A 12,862-nucleotide genomic window follows, 5' to 3' on the forward strand; every position below is an offset into this window, starting at 1 on the left:
ACAGTTGCAAAGGGTGAAATCCGCAGCAAATCGGAATCAAAATTATCATCAGAATACACATGTAAAAGATTTTGCGACGGATTCGCTGCAGTCAAGTCTGTGGAATAAAGATAAGCCCTGTTACAGTTTGCTACAGGGAATTTATTAGTAAATTGAGGATTTTAGGATACTTCTTTCTTCATCTACCGTGATTTTTTTGTAGCTCCTCTACATTCAGAATCATATGACCCTCTAGACTTTCTAAGAGTTGATTTTATCTCACATAAGATACAATCTAGATACTACAGAACACGCAACTACTTCCTTTATTACTTTCAACCGGCTAAATGCTTCAGTAAATGCTCAACATACAATATTCCATAGAATCTTTTTAAGCACAGACTTGCATAGAAGGATATTGCGCTCTCAGTTCAAGAAAGAACCACTACCCTGTATATTCCACACCTCTCCTAGATAACTGGCCAATCTACAGTACATCTAGTCTGACAAAATTACAGTTTAAAAAACATTCCCCTAAAAATAAAATAAACATTTTGTGTAAATTATTTTAATGTTCATTTATTTCTTAATTATATCCTTTTTCTGGCCACCACTACAGCTCCTACAGGCACTACTTTAACCGTTTGTAATACCATTGATTGCAATGATATTTTTTTTCATTCAGTCAGTCTCAGTTGGCTTCTGTTGCACTAGGTTTCCATTTTTCTGACTGTAGCAATAGTGTAGTGTACTGCGCTATTGTTCCCGTCAGAAAACCGGAAACCTAGCGGAACCGATGCCAACTGAGACTGACTGTGTAAAGGATCTGCCAGACACAGCTTCTGTGTCGACGCCCGTGGTTAGTCAGTCTGCACCTGCTCCTAAGTCTGATCGAGTGACCCCTCCTTCTACCAATCAGGCTGGGAGGCTGAGGAGTGGGAGAGCCTATCACAGCCTGGCCAGACGGAGCTAGCTCCCGCCCTCTGTATATTTATACCTTAATTTCCTGCTCCTCCTTTGCCTGTGAATCTCCTGTTTCCTGGCTCTGCTGCTGCTGCTTGAACTATTTACCCTGCTTCATATTGACCCTGGCTTACTGACTACTCTCCTGCTCTGCGTTTGGTACCTCGTACACTCCTGGTTTGACTCGGCTCGTTCACTACTCTCCTGCTCTGCGTTTGGTACCTCGTACACTCCTGGTTTGACTCGGCTCGTTCACTACTCTTGTTGCTCACGGTGTTGCCGTGGGCAACTGTCCCATTTCCCTTAGCTTCTGTGTACCCTTGTCTGTTGTCTGTCGTGCACTTATTGAGCGTAGGGACCGTCGCCCAGTTGTACGCCGTTGCAAGTAGGCAGGGACTGAGTGGCGGGTAGATTAGGGCTCACCTGTCTGTCTCCCTTCCACGTCATTACAGACTGAATGAAAAAAATATATCATTGCGATCAATGGTATTGCAAATGAAAACGCTAGTTTCTGGGGGCTTTTTCTGTTCATCAGTTCCTCTGATGGAACAGGTGAACGTAAAGATGAAACGTGATGTGAACAGGGCCTTAGAAGATTCCCTTGACAATAAGCTGATCACACAGTGTCCCCCTGCTGGGAACCAGAGCAATTAGATGTAATCTGTGGGAAATTTCCCTACAGCGCTACCACAGGCGCCAATAAGCATTACACAGGGCCCATTCAATGGACTGTGTGTGTAATCCAGGACAGGACAGGTCCTCCAGAGCAATAAACTCTCTTTTTAACCGCTCTCCACTTTTACAAAAGATCAGGATCCCGAAAAGAGGACCCCCTCTAATACCTCAGAGTTCCCTTATAGGGTATATGTAAATGACTTTTCTAAACTGGACAGCCCCTTTTTAAAGTTGAGTTTCACATTCGGCATCTGGAAAAGTTTGTGGGACCTATAATGTCTGCCTTAGTGGTTGTCACCCTGCTTTGCCAGAAAAAGATTTAAATTAGAAATGTCTGAATATTAAATTACTTCACACACAGTGACAACTCCTGGATCAGTTGAGATTGTCATAGGAGTGAGGGGGGTTAATATAAATGTACAATACATTCATCAATATTAATTTTGTTTATACAGTATTTATATACATTGATCAATTCCTTGTACACCTTTTAAATATACTCTCTTTTTTTTTTTTTTATTATGAACATCCAGCACACGGTCAACATTTTCTAAAGTTAACTAATGTTCACTAGCATCAGTTGAGTATCAGTGGCAGGAGGGTATAGTGTCCATGTTCAGGAATCTGACGAGCATTTTGGTTTCAATATCAATTCCATCCCAAATCTAGAATGGAAAGAGGAAGCTCCGTAAATCCAGGTATTAACTGCCACACATACAAGAACAACGAGTTGTATATTATAGTTATAACAGTTAACCAATATTATCTTCAGTGGTACAGTCAACAAGTTAAATGGTAAGGGAACCTGGCAAAAACAGCTACTACTTTTTTTAAATCTTCAAGGCTATAAATTAAACCGAACCTGTCCCGTCTGATATGTAGTCCGATCTGCAGCCAGCATGTTAAAGAACAAGAGGAGCTAAGCAGACTAAAATATAGTTTTTGTACAAAAAGATTCAGGATAACCTGTAATTTATTGATTGAACTCTCTGCTAAATCTGGGCTTTAAGGAGTTGTCCCAGAATCGACAATTATCAACTATTTACATGTGATAATTGATCACTGGGGGTCCCACCGATGGAACCTCCCACAGTTTGAGAGAACTTTGAATGGAGCGACGGTGGAGCATGTGCGCTGCCACTCCATTCAGAGTCTATGGGAATGACAGAAACAACTGTGTACGGCACTCGGCTTTTTATGTCAGTCCCATAGACATTGAATGGAGGACCAGGCGCAAGCTTGACCGCCGATCCATTCAAGCTACTCCTCCCTGCAGGGGGTGCAGTGAGGAGGAATGGAGGGTTAGGACCACAGTTGTCACAATTAGTGGGGGTTCCAGCGGTAGGGCCTCTAGCGACCAGACAATTATCACCTATCCTGTGGACAGGTGATAATTGTCGATTCTGGGAAAACTCCTTTAAGCATCCAGTGGGCGGTCTTACTTGGTGATTGGCAGCGATTTCTGTATTCACACTCATACAGAGAAGGCTGTCAATCAATGTCTAAGACCGCCTACTGGATTCTGGAGCCAACAGGGAGCAGGGATTTAACTAAATTATAGGTTAAACCCTTATTTTTTCCCACAAAACTATATATTAATCTGTTCAGCTCCTCCTACTCTATATCATGCTGGCTGCAGATGGGACTGCATGATCAATGTGTCAGGTTTCCTTTAAGGCCAAGGATTGGGTCTGTCTAGTCTGACGCATCCATGACAAACAAATAAATATCTGGCTATTGATACGAGATCGTGTTTAACAATCTACAGGCATGTAGCTGCACATTGGTCTGGTTGGGGTAGACGGTTCTCTTAGACCTAAGTAGACCTAACCGAGATGGATCCTCTGTGTGACTGGTTGAAGCAAAAACCAGCCCAATGAGAGCTAAAATGGTTGACTAAGGAAGCTACATCTGGAATACAAATAGGTGAGTTGGCAATAAAAAGACACCACAGTTACTGCACTTAGATTCAGGAGCACTGCCAAGTTTTCATCTTTGGCTAGAGGTATTCTTCTTTTTATTTTTTTGGGAATGCAGTGAAACCTCACCAAAAGGGCCTCTTTAAAAAGACCACAATTGATAGAAATCAGATTTCTATGTGACGGATTTTCTATTCTCTTACTGTATATCCTATGTATATTGGCCCTCATCTTTGAGAGGACCACCCCTCTAAGAAGACAATTTGTTTGTTTACATTTTGAGTAGTAAAAGGAGTCATGAAAGTTGTCTCACATTTTTGCTCTTTCCATTCAATTGTCTTTTATTTTTTTGCTAAACAGTCAGTCTAATTTCAATATATCTATTCCAGTGTAAATATTTCACGATTTACCTTTGGATGGGAGTTGTGTATGTGTGAGCAGACCAGCCCTTAATACATACGTCCAACCTGTTCATGTTTAGATAGTGGTGACAATAACTGTGGCTTGATAGCAGTATCACCAAATGTATGATACAATTCCATTACTGTGTGTGTTAGCAGAGTTGATGAATGAATACTATTTAACCCCTTAATCATACAGGAGGTTTTATACATTCATATTCATAATTTCCTCTGATGTAGCCAACTACACGCTAAGCAATTACAGATGTAGCAATCTTTATTTGACCCTGATAACTTTCTGCAGTGTATTAACTTATCACATAACACAAAGGAAGCCATTGAAAAGCCATTGAAAAACTCAAGTTGAAGTTTCTTGCCACATTATGACAGATGAGGTAAATTATGTGCACAGATCCTACTTATGGGCACTGCCATACACGCCTTGAGCTTCCACTCTCAGGGGGAAATTAGATTTGCCATGTTTGATTTTTACAGCTTTTAGTGTTTGAACATGCAATTTTAAAGATTTGGTGAGTAGGGTATATACTTGACTAGGCACAGAAGACATATAGGAGAGACAAGCCGTATCTGCCAGACACTAATGTCGTGATGTGAGGAAAAGATTGGATCGGCTGTGAAAATAAAACATGGCAAATCTATAAGGCAAGTCTTTTAAGCTGCCCTCCATTAGTGATGACATGAATATAATGTAAACTAATAATGCCAGCTTTTCAGAAGCCCAGTTTTTGAATGTGTTGACAGTAGAGATGAGCAAAATTCCTGTAATTCTATTTATGTCCATTCGATCGAATAGGCATCCGATTCGATTTGTTCCATATAAATTAGCTGCGAATCAAGTTGCCCCCATTGACCTGTAAACTTACCTTCCATTTGAGGTATTTGTCAGAAGGACTCCTGATGTATACCTCTAACGGAAGACTGCAACATATCCCACTGTATAGGCATACACAGCTCGCCCGCTGCCCCAAGCAGAATGTGCACAACCAGTTTTAAACATGTTGCTAGGGGCAACGGCAGGGATTCAAAGAGCTCTCCCTCTCTGAATCTTGATGCTCTGCCTGAGGACTCTGGACCTGGGGAAACTCCTGACGTAACATCAGGAACTTCCCCTGGGCCGGAGTCCCCGGGCAGAGAATCAGGAGTACCCAGCAGTATGGAAACTTCTGACATAACTGTCCATATATGGACAGTTACGTCAGGAGCTTCCCCAGGGCTGGAGTCCCAGGGCAGAGCATCAGCATCAACTCTACACAGCCTGTCCGTTGCCTCTACAGGCAGGCTGAGTGGGGTGGTGAGCACTCTGGCAACATACCCCACTATATAAGCACTGATACATTGAAAAATGGCAACCAGACAAAACGTTTGGAAAATTCGGACAGAATTAGATTTATTTAAAATTGATTTGCTCATCTTTACTTCACAGAAATAAAATACGTCCACTGGCTTTCAGCCTTTGTCAAATAATCTACTGACAAATTATTACCTTCAAAAAGTCTTCAAAGGTGATTCCTTCATATATTTGATCTGGTTCCTTAAAGACATAAATGAAAATGAGTCAAGTTCTTAACGGTTATAGACCACATTTATTACTGGAATGTGGCCTTTGCTGTGATTTCGTAGCCGGGCTGTGATCCTTTTTTATAAGAATTTAACTTTAGGTCAAAGCTCATATTAATGGCAGGCCCACAGAGCTGAATGTAGAGCATCAAGTATTTGCAAAAATGTAGACATATATTATTTACACATTATGAACACTTAGCTGTTGTATGAATTGAGGTTTAATTATTTCCTTATGTTTTTTGTTTTTTTTTACCAAATCATAATCAATAGATCAGTGTTTCTTAAAGTTATGTAGCCCCCTACTCAAATCACATAAAAGTACCATCAAAGCTATGATCAGACACTGTTCTGCCTATTAAAAGCACAGCATAAGCACTTTGGGAATACCCTCTAGAAACATGGCACGTATCTCCTGGGGTACATGTACCAGAGGTTGAGAACCTAGGTAATAAATAATTCTCACAACAAACTTTGAAAAAAGATACAGTAATCTGTCTGTACCCACAAGATTAGCATGTTGTCAGAGGACTGGATTTTCTATATTCGGGAAAACCATTTGGGGGAGCCCATGTCCCCAACTTCCTGCCTACATATGAAATGTACGTTAGTAAGAATTAGGGGAACAGACAGTAGAAATTATGACTGCAAAATCAGACTACACATGGTTTGTTTGTTTGTTGCCGTTTACCATGGAAAGATATAGACCTGTATGAGAGAGGTAGACAAAATTTAAAAAAAAAATTGTGTTCAATGCATTAGAACCATACAAAAATTGGTTGCAAAGGTGAACATAGACTTTAATTGTACCAAAAAGTCATAATTGCTTACAAATATTTAGCTAAGACTTCGCTGTAGGAGAAGCAGATTAGTGGATTTGCGGTCATCCTGAAAAAACAGTTATTGAATAAAATCATCCAGGTTTAAAGGGGTATTCACATATAAACAGGCCATAACATTCTGATTGGTGGGGGTCCAACCTCCGAGACCCCTACCAATACCTTAAACAAAAGGTACTGAGATCCTTCCCCCAGTCCTCTGGCACAGGCGTTTTCCAAACCAATCACTGCTGATGGAACTGCAACACAGATCAATTCTAGTAAATGGGGCTGCGTTGTAGTCTCCAGCAAAGCAAGTGACTGGAACATTACTGCAGAGGGAAATACTGGCAGTCAACCCCATCAAACTAGCGATATGCCATCTCTTTCTATGGTTGGAAAATCCCTTTAACCTTCGTCAGGGTTAAGAATTTGTTACCCTGTCTTTATTTTGAAGAACTTCGTAGCTTTTTAGTAAGCTCCTGCATGTGTAGTGATGGGCAACATCAATCCATTCCAGTTTTGTTGGCATTATAGATACAGTATATGTAGCCGGGCTGGCTAGGGCATGGCTGTTGAAGATGTTGTTTTCCATTGTCAGATGCATCATCATTAGTAGACTAATTTCCAAAATTTTAGGTCTAGATAATTTTTTTTGTAATATTGATATATAGATTGATATCTGGGATTTATGACACTTCTCGTTGCTTACTGACACTCCCTTTCCAACAAGGACAAAGCTGGTAATTTACTCTAGATAGCTGACGGCTGATTGACGTTCATCCGACCACTATGCCTCCCGACCCCCCTCATACACAGTCACGCTCGGCCGAGCGCGCATGTGTTCTTAATAGAAGAAGGGAGCAAGACAGACCTCTCTGGCAGCGGATTATCTCCTTACAAACAAAAAGATTGGGCATTTTATGAATATGTACTCAGCAGGTCAAGTCACAGGTTAGGTGCCAACAACGCAGTGTCAAAGCACCTCCAATGTATAGTTACAATATAGCATAACTCCAATACATTATGAGAACAAATTGAGAAAAAAAAGGAGCCATATCGCCACAAGTGATGAAAATGGTTGCAACTTTATTCATATTTGAACACACAATATTAAATAACACAGATTAAAAATAAGGATCTAAAATACCAGTGTGGTTGATTTATGAAAAAATTATTTAACCACGAGTATCCTACGTTTGAGAAATTCAAAAAATGAACATATATGCCCTCAGTAATGACCAAAAGCCAATATCAATGTTGCATCATTATAGCGTTTATAATCAAGTGTAACATAGTATGAAGATGAAAAGGTATGAGGACACACAGCAAAAAGAGGGTCCTAGTACCAATTGTGTAAAGTATTTAGAGAAGACGCTAAAAAGGGACACAAACCGAGAAACAGCTTAGGTTCTAGGTTAGGTATAAAGAGGGAGAGATATCCCGGCATATATAGTACTGTTACATCAAGTAAGGATCTGCCTTAAATGGCAGGTATCAACATAAGCTTACCCATGGAAATGGACATGGTCAGACGGCCCACACAGTAAAGCCTGATATGATGGCGCCAACAAATCCTGTGTGTAGTCAGATCCTGGAATCAAGCTTTACTCATACCTCCCAACTTTTGAATTCAGAAAAGTGGGACATTTTTAAGCCACGCCCCCTAACCACGCCCAATATTCCACATAAACGCATCAAATCACGGCCAGATCCTTCTGCAAATAACGCGCGCACATTCTCGCTGCGGATCTCTAGACTGTCTGGATATCACAGATGTTATGGATCCGGTTATGTCGTCTTTGTGTTACTTTTCCTAACTTTGGTATAACATTTGCTCATCACGGCGGCAGCAGCAGCAGCAGGACAAACCAAAAGGCTGAGAACAAAAAGTCAAGAGGGAGACCCTGTGGTGGATGACTTTTCAATTGACAAGTAGCAGAGTTACATGATGGGGATTTTTCCCATGACCGCTAGCAGAGGGAAAAATGTTTCCCCATGGCGGAGTACCACAAAGAAGCACCTGGGAATCAGACAGGATGGGGAAACATTTTTCCCTGTGGCGGATGACTTTTCAGCTGACAGGTAGCAGAGTTACATGAAGGGAAATTATTTTTCATTGATGTCTAGTTTCTATTGTAGCGCAGGGAAGACAGAAGTTGCTGGAGGTGAGAAGTTTCTTTTATTTTTCATATTGATAACTTTATTTTTTTTTGTTTTGCAGGTTCCGCTGGACTGTTTGGACTACATTGTAGATTCGTTGGATTCCTGCGATGATCTACGGTTTTTGTTTAAATAAAATAGTGAAAGAGGGTTGTGTGGGGGAGTTCTTATTTCCATAAAAAATATTTTCTTATGTCTCTGTGTTTTTTTTAATACTTTATTAGTGCCTTGGTAATGACAGTTGTCTGACCGTGTCCATTACTAAGGTGGGGCTTAGTGTTAGCCAGTAAAAAGGCTGCAACTAACCCCCATTATCACCCTGGTACCCAGCGCCACCAGTGGTGCTGAGAAGAGCCGGGTATGATCCAGTACCCGACTGTCTGTAGTGACGGGCGGGCACTGGGGTGGCCGCAGGCTTATTATTAGGCTGGGAGAGGCCAGAAACAGTGCCCCTTCCCACCCTGGTAATGCCGGGCTGCTGCTGTGTTGTATCTGGCTGGTTATGAAAATGGGGGGGGACGCAATGTCATTTTCTTTTTTCTTTAAAAAACTACGTGATTCCCCCCCCCCCCCCCCCATTTTTCATAACCAGCCAGATCCAACATACCGGCAGCAGCCTAGCATAGCATTACCAGGGTGGTAGGGGCCACGTTTTTTGGCCCTTTCCAGCCTCATTATACCAGCCTGCGGCTGCCCCAGTGCCTGCCCATCACTACATATGGTCAGGTACTGGATCATACCCGGCTCCTCACAGCACCCCTGGTGGCACTGGGTACAGGGGTAATAATGGGGGTTAGTTGCAGCCTTTTTACTGGCTAACCCTAAGCCCCACGTTAGTAACGGACGCGGTCAGACAACTGTCATTACCAAGGTGCTATTAAAGTAATAAAAAAAACACAGAGACATAAGAAAATATTTTTTTATTGAAATAAGAACTCTCCTACACAATCCTCGCTAAGCATATTGTACATAGTGCCACACAACCCCCCTCCTCCCCTTGTACATAGTGCCACACAATCCCCCTCCCCTTGTACATAGTGCCACACAACTCCCCTCCCCCTTGTACATAGTGCCACATAACTCCCCTCCCCACTTGTACATAGTGCCACATAACCCCCCTCCCCTTTATACTTTGTGCCACACAACTCCCCTCCCCCTTGTACATAGTGCCACACAACCTCCCTCCCCCTTATACTTTGTGCCACACAACTCCCCTCCCCCCTTGTACATAGTGCCACACAACATACATAGTGCCACACAACATACATAGTGCCACACACACATAGTGCCTTCCCCTTATGCTTTATGCCACCATAATGCGGCCAGAGCAGAGAGTGGTAGAGGTAGTCTACTGCTACCACTCTCCGCTCTGCCTTCACATCACTCACCGTTAGGAGAAGGCAGGAGGTCTGGCAGCAGCGTTCTGACTGGTGTTGATGCCGGCCTGGAAGTGGACCAGTCCAGTCACCTGACCTGTCACCTGACCGATGAAGTCAGATGACAGGTCAGGTGACTGGACTGGTCCACTCTCGGGCCAGCATCGACACCAGTCAGAACGCCGCTGCAAGACTCCTTGCCTCCTGACGCTAATCGCTGCTGCAGTCGCCCGGCATGCAGGGCGCCTGTTAGCAGCGATCAGCTGTTTTGATACAGCTGCAGAACCCAGCGGGACATTTTTCAGACTGCCCGGGATGGCGGGACAGTGGTGAGAAACCGGGACTGTCCTACACACCTCAAGGAATTTATCAAGGGGTATAGTGAGCATTTTGACCAGACAGGTTTTTTGCTGAATTTAGTGGAATGTGGCAATTTTTTCCAACGAAACGTAGAAATTTTAAATTTTTACAAAGCATAAGGGACAAAAACACCCAATGGCAGATCATCATAGGGCGTTTTTGCGGCAAAAACCATGACGAAACAGCATTGTATATGTCCTGCAAAAGGACCTTTAGACATAAGGTTACATTACCTCATCTCTGAAGTTCTTACTACTGTTTAGAGACCTGCTGGTCACATGACCGCAGGTCCATGAGCAGCAGCAAGACTCCACAGAGAAGACTGAGGTGAGCTGCTATGTAAGTATAAGGAGATGGATTTGTTTAAGGAGTCTGTATTTAAGGGGCCTGGTTTGCGGACTGTATTTAGGGGGTCTGGTCTGTATTTAAAGAGGCTCTGTCACCACATTATAAGTGCCCTATCTCCTACATAAGGAGATGGGCGCTATAATATAGGTGACAGCAGTGCTTTTTATTTAGAAAAACAATCAATTTTTACCACGTTAGGAGCGATTTTAGCTTTATGCTAATTTAGTTTCTTAATGCCCAAGTGGACGTGTTTTTACTTTAGACCAAGTGGGCGTTGTACAGGGGAGTGTATGACGCTGACTAATCAGCGTCATGCATTTCTCCCCATTAATTTAGTCAGCGCATAGTGACACTGCTTTGTTCACTATGTGCTGTCTTATACTGACATATTAACGTTACTGAAGTGTTTAGACAGTGACTACACATTCCTTCCAGACAGGACGGGATGTCTATTCACAATCCCGGCACTTCGTTAATGTATCTGTGGTACTTACAGCAGAGCAAAGCATAATCTCACTGTAACCTGTCATTCACAGCGTGATCTCGTGAGATTATGATTGCTCTGCTGTAAGGAATTTATCTAGGGGTATATGGAGCATTTTGACCCCACAGTTTTTTTGCCGAATTTAGTAGAATTATTTCAGTTTATAATGTGGGGGCATATGTAATCTGTGCTGAGTACATCAGGGTATATGTTAGGTAAGCGGAGTACATCAGGGTATATGTTAGCTGAGTGGAGTACATCAGGGTATATGTAAGCTGTGCAGAGTACATCAGGGTATATGTTAGCTGAGTGGAGTACATCAGGGTATATGTAAGCTGAGTGGAGTACATCAGGGTATATGTAAGCTGTACATCAGGGTATATGTAAGCTGTGCGGAGTGCATCAGGTTATATGTAAGCTGTGCGAAGTGCATCAGGGTATATGTAAGCTGTGCGGAGTACATCAGGTTGTATGTAAGTTGCGCGGAGTACATCAGGGTGTATGTAAGCTGCGCGGAGTGCATCAGGGTATATGTAAGCTGCGCGGAGTGCATCAGGGTATATGTAAGCTGCGCGGAGTGCATCAGGGTATATGTAAGCTGCGCGGAGTCCATCAGGGTATATGTAAGCTGTGAGGAGTACATCAGGGTATATGTAAGCTGTGCGGAGTACATCAGGGTATAATAGGATGATGTAATAATGGGGTGAATGAATAATAAAATTAATAATCCATGGATTAGAGTGGTACGCTTTGAACCAATCCTTTATGCACAGGCCAGGTTTTTGGGGTATTGTACAAAATCTTTGTATTGTCTAATCTTTGACTTCACTAGCCCTATAAGCATCACAAGGCCCTAAAGCAGGGGTCTCAAGTATATGGGAGGGGGGAAACTTTTCAAGCTGGGTGTTGACCATGGTGGCCATTTTGAAGTCGGCCATTTTGTATCCAACTTTAGTTTTTTCAATGGGAAGAGGGTCATGTGACACATCAAACTTATCGAGAATTTCACAAGAAAAACAATGGTGTGCTTGGTTTTAACATTACTTTATTCTTTCATGAGTTATTTACAAGTTTCTGACCACTTATAAAATGTGTTCAAAGTGCTGCCCATTGTGTTGGATTGTCAATGCAAGCCTCTTCTCCCACTCTTCACACACTGATAGCAACACCGCAGAAGAAATGCTAGCACAGGCTTCCAGTATCCGTAGTTTCAGTTGCTGCACATCTCGTATCTTCACAGCATAGACAATTGCCTTCAGATGACCCCAAAGATAAAAGTCTAAGGTGGTCAGATCGGGAGACCAATCCACTTCCCAGGAAACTGTTCTCTAGGAATGCTCGGACCTGACACCCATAATGTGGTGGTGCACCATCTTGCTGGAAAAACTCAGGGAACGTGCCAGCTTCAGTGCATAAAGAGGGAAACACATCATCATGTAGCAATTTCAGATATCCCGTGGCCTTGAGGTTTCCATTGATGAAGAATGGCCCCACTATCTTTGTACCATATACCACACCATACCATCAATTTTTGTGTTCCAACAGTCTTGGAGGGATCTATCCAATGTGGGTTAGTGTCAGACCAATAGCGGTGGTTTTGTTTGTTAACTTCACCATTCACATAAAAGTTTGCCTCATCACTGAACAAAATGTTCTGTGTAAACTGAGGGTCCTGTTCCAATTTTTGTTTTGCCCATTCTGCAAATTCAGTGCACCGATCTGGGTCATCTTCGTTGAGATGCTGCAGCAGCTGGAGTTTGTAAGGGTGGCATTTGTGAGTAGCTAATATCCGCCGAAG

The 12,862-nt window shown here is 42.5% G+C and overlaps 1 protein-coding gene across 1 annotated transcript in view; it reads right to left on the bottom strand.

Moving 5' to 3' along the window:
- Positions 1 to 282: 282 nt before the first annotated feature.
- The window catches only part of TESC (tescalcin), an 82,624-nt gene continuing 70,044 nt past the window's right edge, over positions 283 to 12,862 (bottom strand). Inside the window, exons 7-8 of the mRNA XM_075835222.1 lie at positions 5,442 to 5,489; positions 283 to 2,282 (exon numbers count right to left, since the gene is read on the bottom strand). Coding sequence (XP_075691337.1) covers positions 2,205 to 2,282; positions 5,442 to 5,489 — 126 coding nt within the window. The 3' untranslated portion in view covers positions 283 to 2,204. The remainder of the gene's footprint in view (positions 2,283 to 5,441; positions 5,490 to 12,862) is intronic.

The sequence above is a fragment of the Rhinoderma darwinii genome, chromosome 1, assembly GCF_050947455.1.
Source record: "Rhinoderma darwinii isolate aRhiDar2 chromosome 1, aRhiDar2.hap1, whole genome shotgun sequence".
Classification (NCBI taxonomy): Eukaryota; Metazoa; Chordata; class Amphibia; order Anura; family Rhinodermatidae; genus Rhinoderma; species Rhinoderma darwinii.